The sequence below is a fragment of the Acinonyx jubatus genome, chromosome B1 (genome assembly GCF_027475565.1).
Source record: "Acinonyx jubatus isolate Ajub_Pintada_27869175 chromosome B1, VMU_Ajub_asm_v1.0, whole genome shotgun sequence".
Taxonomy (NCBI): domain Eukaryota; kingdom Metazoa; phylum Chordata; class Mammalia; order Carnivora; family Felidae; genus Acinonyx; species Acinonyx jubatus.
Window position 1 is genome coordinate 170,445,866 of NC_069382.1, and position 13,620 is coordinate 170,459,485.

General features: G+C 45.1%; 1 protein-coding gene across 1 annotated transcript in view; it reads right to left on the reverse strand.

The window, feature by feature from the left end:
• PGM2 (phosphoglucomutase 2) overlaps positions 1 to 13,224 on the reverse strand; it is a 37,780-nt gene extending 24,556 nt beyond the window's left edge. Inside the window, exons 1-3 of the mRNA XM_027054056.2 lie at positions 13,068 to 13,224; positions 7,890 to 8,057; positions 3,352 to 3,458 (exon numbers count right to left, since the gene is read on the reverse strand). Coding sequence (XP_026909857.1) covers positions 3,352 to 3,458; positions 7,890 to 8,057; positions 13,068 to 13,118 — 326 coding nt within the window. The 5' untranslated portion in view covers positions 13,119 to 13,224. The remainder of the gene's footprint in view (positions 1 to 3,351; positions 3,459 to 7,889; positions 8,058 to 13,067) is intronic.
• Between the last annotated feature and the right edge of the window lie 396 nt (positions 13,225 to 13,620).

Sequence of the window (13,620 nt, forward strand, 5' to 3'; positions counted from 1 at the left end):
CAAGGATGTTGCTGCACATCCTATAATGCACACAGCAGTCCCCAACAAAGAATTATCCAGTCCAGTATGAAGTCACATGTCAACAGTGCAGAGGCTGAGAAATCCCAGTCTGAAGTTATCACAATCCAGCATGAGCCACACAGACTAGCATTTGATTAGATGTCCTCATAAAACGTAAGGCATATTGACATATGTGTGAGTGTGCATGTGATGTGTGTGTGTGTGTGTGTGTGTGTGTGTGTATGTGTGTATATATATACACACACACATATATATATGGCATATATACATCTTGGCTCCATTCAGTCGTTTAAGAAAAGATTCATTTTTAATTTATTTTTAATTTATTTTATTATTATTTTTAATATAATTTATTGTCAAGTTGGCTTACATACAGTATATATAGTGTGCTCTTGGTTTTGGGGGTAGATTCCCATGATTGGTCACTTACATACAACACCCAGTGCTCATCCTAACAAGTGTCCTCCTCAATGCCCATCACCCATTTTCCCCTCTCCCCATCCCCCCCACCCCAATCAACCCTCAGTTTGTTCTCTGTATTTAAGAGACTCTTACGGTTTGCCTCCCTCCCTCTCTGTAACTACTTTTCCCCTTCCCTTCCCCCATGGTCTTCTGTTAAGTTTCTCAAATTCCACATGTGAGTGAAAACATATGATATCTGTCTTTCTCTGACTGCCTTATTTCACTTAGCATAAAACCCTCCAGTTCCAACCACATTGCTGCAAATGGCAGGATTTCATTCTTTCTCATTGCCAAGTAGTATTCCATTGTATATATGAACCACATCTTCTTTATCCATTCATCAGTTGATGGACATTTAGGCTCTTTCCATAATTTGGCTATTGTTGAAAGTGCTGCTGTAAACATTGGGGTACATGTGCCCCCATGCATTAGCACTCCTAGCTATTTGGATAAATTCCTAGCAGCGCTATTGCTGGATCACAGGGTAGTACTATTTTTAACTTTTTGAGGAACCTCCACACTGTTTTCCTGAGTGCCTGAACCAGTTTGCATTCCCACCAACAGTGCAAGAGAGTAAAAGACTTAAATCTTTGACACTGACATTTTTCTCATCTTCCATGGTGGCTAGCTTAGGGCAGGACAGAACTGAGCATTGAGTCTTTCTTCCAGCTTGCGGTGAAATATTTTATCACAATAACTGAGCAGTTTTGTTCCAATGAACTACATTATACCATTACAGGATTAAGCAACCAGATATATATTCATTCTCTCCCCAAGTATTTCTTGAGGACCAGCCTTATCCAACACTCTTCTTGGAGCTGGGTGGGCACAAAGAGATCTCTGTGCTTTAACAACTCAAGTGTTAAAATTCTTAGGATCCACAGAAACACAAAAATGATTTTGACAGTTAAAAAAAAAAAAAAAGGCTCCATACAAGGAGACTCATAAAAAACAAAACTCAGCAAAAACAATATTAATAAAAATCTGAATTAAGTCTAAACTTCATTTATTAGAATTGAAGTGACTTGACATGTTTATCACGTGTTCTGGCTGCTTTTAAAGGCGCTGACTTAAAAGGAGCAAGGGAGACACTCAGCATATACGTTACATATACAAACTTACAGATCTGCACAAGAGAGATCCAATGTGTTCTCTGCATGTGCTTGACAGCTACTGTTTATGTTTCCCACCAGATATTTAAAATTGGAAGATTAAAGAATAAATAAACAGTTCCTTACATAAAATTCTGAGACCAATCATTTCTAGCTCTTTAAGAAGTTTCCATTTACTCGTCATGAAGGTTTTACCAGGTATTGGTTTAATATTTATGCTACAAGTTCTAAACATCTTGCATGTTGTAGGTGATCGAGAGCGACCCTGAGCTCCACTCCATCCCATCAAACACTGAGACGTGAACCATAAACTCATATGGCAGTCACTTCAAGGAAATGATATGGCTCCAAGGCCAGAGCAAGAGATATCTGTAACTTCACTGATAACGTGAACATGTTTGAAGGATATATCAACCAGAAGCAGGATAGTCAGCCTAAAATGAAGCAATTTCAGAAGCTAAACAGGCACCGTTGGCCACATACGTGCACTGGGTGCGCTCTGGCTGGAGGATGTGACCTGCCCCTGGGGCCAGGAAAGCGCATGCTTATGCCCTAATTCTAACTGTAAATTCATGAAGTGGAAACTGACAAACTGATATTCTGGCTGATACTACATCACTCTCTTACAAACACAGGGCTACAGTTTCTCTCTTGCTTTGTTGACAAAAAACACATTTTTGAGCCTGCAGCTTAAAAGCAAAAATCTTACGTCATTCTGAGTTCAGTCTGGTGGCTGGTGTCATCTAATCTTATGCCCTGGCTATGCTCCCCTCCTCGAAGCTGCACATTGGTTCCCGTCAATGCTTCTCTCTTAGATTAGAAACTCCTGATGGGCAAAGATTAGGACTCTATGAACTCATCCTGCACTATCTAAAGTTATGGAGACTTTTCATCAATATTAAATATTTGTATGTTCTTCCAACCTCAGAAACTACTAATACTCTTACTCTGGAGTGACAAAAAAATTCATCACAATAGGGGAAGTGTTCAAGTAAAAAAGGGAGTCGAAAGCAGCGGTTGGCAATCTGCAGCCCATTTTGGAAATGAAGTTTTATTGGAACACCACCATGCCCACTCAGTATGTATAGCCTATGTCTGTGCTTGTGCTCCACACCAGAGTCGAGTAGTTGTGACAGACTGTGCAGTCCACAGTGTGTAAAACGTTTACTACTGACCTTTTAGAAGTAAAGTTTGCTGACCGCTGGTGTCAGCTTTGTTACGCTGAAATTGTGGCTCCTTCTCTCATGTCATGATCTCAGAGCACAGAGATAAAAGTACACTTTATAGGCTGTTGTGACAATGAAATGAGTAAACACCTGAGGGCCTAGTTCATATTCAGCACTCAAATAACTGCTATTCCCCTCATCACCGTCATCATCTGCCTTTGGCTACAAGAGGGTCCCAGTGGTTTGGAAACAATATAAGAATGCAGCTTAAAGCAGGTGTTCAAGAATGGGAAGAAGCTCCTGCGGCTTATGAATAGTGGAGGAAAAAAATGACATAAGAGGAAGAAAGCGAGAGGAAGAAATAATGTTGCCCGTTTAAAAAAATGTCTTTCATTTAGATACATATTAACTTCTAAATTGTCTAAATAATTTCATTCCCTTAAATGAAAAACCAGAATTCTTAAAGTTGCAAGGCAGAACGGACTCCTTTTTATAGTTAAGCCATGTAGCTGACAAATGAAGGTAAAGTGATTAAAAAGAAACCCACCAAATACACTACAAAAAAAGGCTTCTTCAATATCCTTAAATACCTTCTGCTGTTGCCTCCACTTGGTGGATGAGCTCGAGCATCGAAGCTAATCACAACACCTCTTTGCTTCAGGTCACTGAATTGTTTTTCCAGGTATCTGCAAAATCCCTAAAAAATATCCCACGGATAATGAAACACACTGAACAATAAGAAACTAACAGCTTCAGTTATTGTCTAACTATATGTATCAGGTACTGTGCTAGATACTTAGTATCTATTATCGGTAACCCCCAGATCAGTTTTGCCAAGGAATCCCATTTTATGGATGGGAAAGTTAAGGCTCAGGGAGGCTTGCCAGACACATGAATAGCAGAGCCCGGATGTCTGCCTGGGTCTGGTTGCAGGCAGTATAGTGCAGGGGTTCAAAACACACAGCATCTGTGGGCTTCATACTCCACTCTGCCACCTATGAGCAAATGACAAACCCCTTAATCGCTTGGTGCCTCAGTTTCCTGTTCTGTTTTCTAGGAAAACAACAGTACCTACCCCAAAGGGCTGTTTTAAGGATTGAATTAATATGCTAAGTGCTGACAATCCAACACCAAGTAAGCACTATGTGTTTGCTGTTATGAACATTATTTTTATTATTTTCCTTTAAAGTCTATATTCCTTCCTTTACACTAGTTCTAAAATGTCTGGGGACAGGGAGGTGTTTCAGACGTTTCAGCCTGCTCGGTAACATCAGAAGGTCAAAGAAACTTAATATGCTTTATAAGCTTTTGGCAATCATCTGGTCTAAACCTGTTCTACTTGTGATCTTGTTTTCTAGCAAGCCAAACTTTTATGGAGGCCTTATCAGTCTAATTGCATGGCATAGCCAATTATACACATAAAAATTGTGCAGAGTTTGGGCTATTATCATCTGCCTACAATTAATGGAACATGCAATTCCTGTATCTCAGTGTGTGCAATAACCTCACATCGATCTGAAATATGAAAGATTAGAAAACAGTGAACTTTGAACTCAATAGGTTTATATCACTGGACAAAATAGGTTTTATTACAGAACAAATAGAACTCTGGCTGATTGGGTAAGAATATTACTTATTTCACTTCGACTGCAGGAAGTCTTTTTTTTTGGTCCCCTCCCTTGAAGGAAGTCTTTTAAAAATAAATATAACTTATTTTTGGTAGGGGAGATACTTCACAGTTTTGTGGCCAGAGCAGTGCCAATTGAGAATACCTTCAGTTTTCCCCCAAAATATTGTGTTGGGCTGATCTTCTGAGTTTGAGTGATATAGGAAATAAGGACACATGTACGTTGGTTTTGTGGCTTTTCCAGAAGGTACTCAGATGCTTCTAAGGCTTCCATCAGCGACAGCACCCTCTCCCCAGCCCCACTCAACCCCTGCCCTATGGCCCCAGTGCTTAAGGGCACAAAAAGCACTCAGTGTAAGCCCAGAACCGTCACAGCACCAAACTTCTTTAAAAAAAACCCTGAGGCTAGGGCACCTGGGTGACTCAGTCAGGTGAATGTCTGACTACAGCTCTGGTCACGATCTCCTGGGTTCATGAGTTGAAGCCCCACATTGGGCTCGATGCTGTCAGTCTATCAGTGCAGAACCCACTTTGGATCCTCTGTCTTCCTCTCCTTGCCCCTCCCCCGCTTGCACTCTCCCCAAAATAAACAAATATTTAAAAAACAAAAAACAAAAAACACTGGGGCCAGCTGAGACTAAGGATTCGAGAAAATGGCTAAGGGAAGATGGAAAGTTTATTCTAGAGAGGACTCAGTGTGGGATCAGGGAGGTTTTCAGAATTGAAATGTTATCAAAGGACATAATAAAGGAATTCTGTACACTTTCAAAATCTCAAACTATGAGTGGTTTGTCCTGGGAATCCTCTTTCTCTGATTTTGAAACCACTCCTAAGACTTTAAAAATGTACCTGCTGATGTCATAAAACTGTCGTACATTTAAACATCCTTGTCTCCCATTATAAATGTTCCAGAGTAGGCTGGATAATCAGGTCAAAGTGGTGGGGACTGTAGAAGAAATTATCACAAGGGGTGGCTGGTTGAATCAGCGGACCTTTAAAGGATCTCCTCATTTCAGTTTTGTGGGATTCTTAACAATCACAAGGTCTCCTCTCAGAAGGGGCCAATTCCCCTAGGGGAGACGATGTGTGAGACAGGGCCTAAGACCTTTCTGAGGATAGATTTCATCATACTCAGAAACTAGATGTAGATGAATATAGGAGAAAAGGCTCTGAGTTCATCTTGAATCCCTTAGAACCCCCTAGCAATTAAGCCTAATGGAGACGTAACCAACTGGACTTTCCAAAGATAGCCATATGGATACATCCCATTCCCTGTGCTCCTCTAATGGGACAGTGACATTCCTCCATTGAGAGGTGGGTATCTATGTGCCCTCTCCCTGAACAGGAACAGCCTTGAGTCGTTGTAACAAACAGAGCATGATGGGAGTGAATTTGTGTGACTTTCAAGGCCAGGTCATAAAAATCAATAGGGTTTCCACCTGTGCACACTCTCTCTGGATGCTGTCACTGGCTGCTCTCCAAGCCATACTGTAAGGAAGCCCGGGGCACACAGAACGTTCCAGCCCCAGCTTAGCTCTCAGCCAAAAGTCAGCAGTAACTGCACACGTGTGCTTGAATGAGCTCTCAGGTGATTCCAGCCTCTAAGCTGGCTCAAGGGATGCCAGGTCCAGCAGAGATGAGCTGTCCCGACTGAACTCCACCTGCATTATAGATGTGTGAGCAAAATAAATGTGGTTGTTGTTCAAAACCGCTATGTTTTGGGCGATTAGTTATACAGCCCTGGTACCTAGAGCAGAGGGTGACTTTCCCGAGCGGCACGATCCCATGCAAACCATAAACTAGAACAGGATTCCCAGGCTCGCTCCATTCTAAGCCTTCCCTCCAAGAAGATCTCAGGGAGCCCTATGGCTTACAGAAATTTGTAGCCAGGGTTCCCATGGCATAAGTCCATACCTTTACACAAGACTTCCTTATTTGGGTTTCACTAGAACATGCTCAAGTCTGCCTTTTATGCTGGGAGATACGTGTAAGGTACACGTAATCATTAGTCATTTTTTCTAGCCTTTTTACCTTTCAGAATTAAAGTCACCTACATTTTCTCTCTCTCTCTCTCTCTTTTTTTTGAGAGAGAGAGAGAACGTGCATGAGTGCACAAATACAAGTGGGGGAAGGGCAGAGGAAAAGGGAGAGAGAGAATCCCAAGCAGGCTACACGTTGTCAGTGCACAGGCCGACACAGGGCTCGATCTCACAAACCAAACCGTGAGATCATGACCTGAGCTGAAATCAAGAGTCGGGTGCTTAACCGACTGAGGCACCCAGGTGCCCCAAAGCCACCTTCATTTTTAAACAAGCATATGTAGTTGAAGAAAGAGAATAATCTGTTCTTCATTTCCCTCATAAACAAAACTCCGGGTACTCCATGGGAGCTCTTCTGTTTCATCAAAGGATTCATGTCTATTCCCGGCAGTTGGGTGTAGACTCTGACAGTAAAATTCACAAATGAAAGCAAAGGAACTCAGCAGTAATTTCCACCTATACTACAAATTAAAATGAAATAGAATCAGCTCCCGGGTATTCTGGTAGTTAGAAATGCTTTTCAATGCTTGCACCTGCTCCACCATTGCAAAAATGACAAAACCATAAAAGTCATCAGTTTAGCAGGTGGATTTGCACTGGACTGAAAGTTCCACGAGGGAATCTGTCTGTTTGAGTCACACTGTTATATCTCCAAAGCGTGGCACAGAGTAGGCATTCAATAAATCTCTGCTGAGTGAAAGGAAGAAAGGAAGGCTGTATGGTTTTTTTAAATGTTTTTATTTATTTTTGACAGAGAGAAAGCGCAAGCGGGGAGAAGGCAAAGACAGAGGGGATAGAGGATAGGGAAGCGGGCTCTGCTCTGACAGCCACGAGCTCGATGCTGGGCTCGAACTTATGAACCGTGAGATCATGACCTGAGCCAAAGCCAGACACTCAACCGACTGAGCCACCTAGACTGTATGAATTTTGTATGAATTTTGAATTTGTATGAGTTTTGTATGAATTTAAAACAAGTTACCCCTTTAACCAACTGCACAAGCCTTACTTGACTGAGTAAATGTCCCTGTGCCTTGGCAAACCCACAAGACCCGGCCATAATTAAAACAAATTAGGTCCCTCAAATGCAAAAGGAGCCTGGGGTTATATAAACTGAGGAGGCTTAATGCCTTAGTAGTCTATCTATAGAAGCAAACCAAAGGCCAAGCCTGTAAATGCCTAAAGGTTGAGAAATTAAAACCTAAGGACAGCTAATCACAAACTGCCTGCAAGACATTCCCAAATAAGGCAACCACTCCCAAATCCGCGAATTTCCTTGCCTTGCCTCTTCCTCTCCTATGTAAGTCTTTCTTCCAGCCCCTGCCAGTGGGATTCTAACTACTTCCGGTTTGGCACTGACCAATTCAAACAGAAACTAACTCTTAAAACGTTTACCATGCCTCAGTTTTATCTTTTAACGCTGGGGATGTGTTAAGAATGACCAAGAAATATGAAAATGTGGTACCTGTGTAGTCTGGATGATGGTCAAGCCATTCATACGAGAAATTCCTGCTCCCATCGGGGCTCGAAGGCCAGCTGTCCCGAACTCCATTCGGGCCCCAAAGCATTTTTCTAGTTCTTCTTTATTTCCATCTGCAATTAGTTGTTTCACTGACTCCAAAGTTAAAGGATTCTGCAAAACAGAAATGTATACAACAGACACAGCCAGCTGAATAACAGAATAAAAAATCTGAAATATATATTAAAAAAAACCACAATGATTGGACCTATAGAGGAATAATGTATATATCTGAAAAGATACATATATATGTAAATATGTATACATATAAATATATATACATACATATATATATATTTGAAGAGCCATATATATATGGCTTCTCAGTTTTGCAATTTGAAATATGAGTAAGTTTTTTTATTGTTAAACACAATGTTTCATTAGTTTCAGGTGTACAACACCATGACTCAATTTTTTAAAAATTATAATGTGTGATACTGTGATATGATAAGAAATACTATTTTGGTTTTGTCCCCGGCTCCTAGAACAGAGCGTCTAGAACCCTTGGCATTTCCTGAGAGGCAGGGGTGAGAGTATCTTTTGTTATTCACAATAAGCCCCTACAAACCACACCGGGAGTTTATGCTAATAGAGTGACTCCTGAGGGTGGGGCTGGTTGCCAGGGGAACCAGCTTGGGATTGGTGGGCTCGGAGATTGAGTCCACTCACCAGTGGCCAATGATTCGATCGCGCCTAGGTTAACAGAACCTCCACAAAAACTCTCAGGAACTGGATTCTGAGGCCTTCCAGGCTGGTGCACACTTGGGGTGCTGGGAGGGCAGCATCCCTGGAAAGGGTGTAGAAGCTCTGCAGCCCTTCCCACACACCCTACCCTATGCAGCTTTCTCATTTGGCTGTTCCGGAGTTGTATCCTTTATAATAGAACTGGTAATAGTAAGTAAAGTGCTTTCCTGCGGGCTGTGAGCGGTTCTGGTAAATTATCAAACCCGAGGAGGGGGTCTCGGGAACCCCTAATTTATCACTGGTTGGCCAGGTGACCACCTGGGGCTTTGGACCGACATCTGAAGTGGGGGTAGTTTTGTGGGACGGAGCCCCTAAGATCCGAGAGGGAAGTCTGTGCTGACTCTGGGTAGTTAGTGTCAGAATTGAGTTACGTTGTAGGATGCCCAGTTGGTATCCATGGAGAGTTGGAAATTAACTTGCTGTGGAAAAACCACACATTTGGGGTCGGAAGTGTTGTGACTATAAGAAAATAGTTTTCTCCTTTATTTTTTTTTAAATTCTTTTAATGTTTATTTATTTTTGAGAGAGAGAGAAAGAGTATGAGCAGGGGTGCGGGCGGGGGCAGAGACACAGAATCCGAAGCAGGCTCCAGGCTCTGCTCTGTCAGCACAGAGCCTGATGCAGGGTTCAAACTCACAAACTTTTAGATCATGACCTGAGCGGAAGTCAGACGCTTAACCGACTGAGCTACCCAGGAGCCCTGTTTTCTCCTTTATAATATTTATTTTTTTTGCCCATCAAGGCAAGTGCTTTTGGAGAAATGGAACGAACACATGGTTTTGGGATCTAACACCCAGAATGGAATGGCAGTCACATCATCATGTAGCAACTCTGTGTACTTGGGTAGCCTACTTAGCTTCTTGAATTCTCAGTTTCCTCATCTGTAAAATGGGAACAGTCTAGAACCTCCTTTACAATGTGGTTTGGAGGTACTTTACATCAAATTAATGTAAAACATTTTTCTCTGCTTGGCATTTAGTTCATTTTCTTCCCTAATATCTTCAAATTTTCCCACAGAGTTATGAGATTATACAATTTAAATCAAAACCTTACTGGAGCACCTGGGTGGCTCAGTCAGTTAAGCGTCCGACTTCAGCTCAGGTCATGATCTCATGACTCCTGGATTGGAGCCCCGCGATGAAGGGCCTGCTTGGGACTCTGCCTTGCTCCCTCTCTCTCTGCCCCTCCCCCGCTCAAGCTTTTTCTCTTTCAAATAAATAAATAAACTTAAAAAAAACCTTACTATTGTCATGTCATAATTTGTACAATTCTCTCAAATGTGACGCATGCAGTGGGTGCAAGAGACAAATAACAAAAACCCCAATTCGTCGATGGGGATCCTCAGAGGTTAAGTGACTTGCTTGAACATTGATCTAGTGCTTTTTCTATTACATGAACTGTTTCAAATAGATGCTCATGTGAACCATTTAAGTTCATTTTACATTGCCCTATTTTCTTTGTACAAGAGTTGCAGAAAATGTGAAGAATGGAGGAAAACAACAATCACATTAATTCCACATCAGGTTTTTAAAGTAAGACTTCAGAGGAACAAGAGAGTAAGCACTTTATCTTACAGTCACGATCCAACTAAATGAACCTGCAGCCAAGATATGCCACGCCATTAAAATTTGAAATGCTATTGCAATAAAACCTTTGCTTTCTGGAATGGAGCCCACATTTCCATATTGTTCTACCTTGATTAGGATCAAGTAAAACCCCACCTTTTGGGTTAAGAGCCATAGCCGATGATCCTAGAGCACCATCTGAGCAACCAGATTGTCAGGTGCCCTCAAGGAAGGGCTCAGATCTGGCACATTAAAGAGGTTCAATAAATATTTGCTGAATGAATGAGAAAACAGACTTTAAGGTCACACCCAATATCCAGTGATTCCCCTGTGTACAGGGTAGATTTGGAAAATGCCACCTGGCCTTTGATAGCCATAAAAGACCTAATAGCCTGAGAGAAACCAAAGGAGGCAGAGAGAGAAGAATACAAAGTCAAGAGGGCGGCAGAGATCAGAACTGGCCCTGAGTGTGACTAAAGCTGACAGTTGAGACACAGGGGATGAAGGCACAGTGGAAATGCAGAGGGTGCCTGCCTTGTGCAGAGTGCTGTGTCAGGCCCTCCGCACCAGTGAGGGAGTGGACAGGGTCAGCTATACAACGTGGGGGAATCAGACCAGAGGGCTTGCAGTGCCTTTGGTGGGCAGGACGTTCCCCACCCGGTGTCTGTCTCAAACCAAGGAAGACACTGAGACAGGAAAAAACAAGCAAGAGGAGCCGTAGAAATTAAAAACTAAAAAGGATAACATCCCCTTTGCCTCTACCCAGGGAAGTACTCTCTCTCCATATACAGATACAAGATCTTGCAGAAGTTAGGTTTTGACTTCTTCAAAGAGAATCTTTCATGGGTTTAAAACACACGATCAATTATGACTTTAAAAGGATTCTACCCACCTCAAGTTACAAAGTTATCACGAATGGAAACAATTTCCCCTCCCTAAAGAATTACCAGGCTGTCTTTCCAGGAAAAGAAAAGCCACCCAAGGAGTTGCCAATAGCATCCTGGGTGGGATGTGCTCACATTTCAAGTACAGGGGCCCCGGGGAAGGAGGAAGGCCTGGCCCCTGCTGACAGAGCTTACAATCTGCCCTCTTTCACCCTACCAGTATTTTAGGTGTCTGCTAAGACCAGTGCCCTGTGTCAGGCTCTAAAAACCATGTACTTTAGTGGAGGAGTAGACAGGCACGGCTGTATAATTTGTCTGGGGCCAGTGCAAAATGAAAATGTGGGACTCCTTGTTCAACAAGTGAATTTCAAAACAGGACAGCAGAGGATCGTACCAAGTGCTGGACCCTCCTAGAACAGGGTCGTGCCACCCAACACATGTCCTGCCTTCGAAGTCAGCCCTGGTGGGCCAGACATTAAACAAATACACTTACAAACAAGTTTTTGTGGGGTTTTTTTTGTTTGTTTGTTTTTTGTTTTGCTTTGAGCAATGCAGACCAATTAGGGAGACATAATTTATCACTGGTTGCTAGGGAAGGCCCCTCTACATAAATCACATGTAAGTTCAGGCCAGAAACAGGAGTAACAGCTTGAGAAACAAATTCAGCAGAAGAGGAAGGAACATTCCCGGGAAAACAAACAGCCTGCCCCAAGGGGCAAGTAGGAGAGTTAAAGAAGGGAGGAGGTGCTGTCTGCTGCGGGGTCTCTTTGCTCCTGCACCTAAGAGAGTGAACAGGAGAAAAGCTAGCGGTGCTGTGCTCAAGGAGTTCCCTTCTGTCATTCCAACAAAGTCGGAGACCAGAAGAAAACGCCTGAAGCCAGGCGGGCCCAATCAAGAGCACGCACGTTCTCAACCAAGCACCTGGGAGAGGTGGATGGGAATACTGCTCCCTGCAAAGTTCCCAGGAGCAAAAGGAATAGGCTGGACGGAACGATTCTGGGTTTCTGGGGATGCACAGCGTACTACTAAAGGACGAGCCAGCGGTCCGAGTGACGCGGGCACGCGAGCACGCCCCAATTGGACGCGGCCCCAGAGCCCGGCCGAGTTCAGATCAGCTCGGGCTCGCTCTCCCTCTCCCGAACTTGGAGCCCCAGACGGCCAAAGGGCTGGCTTTGTCCCGGGACAACTTTTCCGGGCTTGCCCCGGCTTTGCCATGTGCAGGCAAAACACAAGGAGGCCTGGCCACCCCAGCTTCCTCCTCTTCCGTCTTCCCGCATTTGATGAGAAAAACAACTTAGTCTTTCTGGGTTGCTGCCAAGTCATTTTACTTTATAACCCAGCTCACACCCAGAGGGATTTCCGCCCCAAGTTTTCCTTTGCTTTTCCCGGGGCATCTTTTAAATAACCACTTAGAGTTCAGCCCGGGGGAAAAGTTAGTGACCGCCGCCCTAACCACCTTATACTGGGTGCTTGCTACCCTACCCTCTCTCCGGCTCCCCGGGACGTCATACCTGGGACGGAGGACTGACCTTGCCCCGGCTCTCTGCATACCGCCCCCCTCCCCTTGAATCTGTAATACAACCAGTGAGTGGCTCTACTTCCTTTGTGTGGATGTATTGCAACCGCGCCTTGCATCAATATGCCCCGGTGGGTTCCACTTCCCCAAAGAGGAAGCCCGGCAGCTGAGGGAGCGAGCTGTGGCCTCAAGGGGGTGTCTCCCTATGACAGGTTGTAGCAGGTCGTAATCTGCATATTCATAATTCGGTACTCCACCTCCGTTTCTCCACCGGCCGTGGGCCTTGCAGGTGCGGGCGGCCGGAGGGAAGGAAGCTCAGGCACCCGCACTCCCCGCAGGAAAGGTGGGGGCTCCTGGGGCGTGCAGAGGAGCCCCACTTCTCCATCCGACGCTCCCACACCCTGTCGTCCCTCACCTTGTCCCATCGCAGCCACCGCGCAGTCTCCTGGTCCAGCCGGGTGTCCATGCCGAGACCGCAGCCTCCCGGAGCCGCCGCCGCTGCCTTCCAGGCGCTGCCAGCAGCCCAGTGGGGAAGGACTGCCCTTCCGGCCTGTCAGGGAGAGGCCCAGGAGGGGCCGGGAGACGCGGAGGCGGGGCGGGGAGAGGCGGAGGAGGGGCCGGGAGAGGCGGAGGAGGGGCCAGGCCAGGCGGAGGCGGGGCCGGGAGAGGCGGAGGAGTGGCCAGGCCAGGCGGAGGCGGGGCCGGGAGAGGCGGAGGAGGGGCCAGGCCAGGCGGAGGCGGGGCCGGGAGAGGCGGAGGAGGGGCCAGGCCAGGCAGAGGCGGGGCCGGGAGAGGTGGAGGCGGGGCCAGGCCAGGCGGAGGCGGGCCGGGAGAGGCGAAGGCGGGGCCGAGAGAAGCGGAGGAGGGGCCGGGAGAGGCGGAGGAGGGACTGGGAGAACGCGCTGCTGGGAAGGGTGTGTTTTGGAGGAAAGTGGTGAACTCAGTCTCCTAGCAGTTTAGCCGAGTGC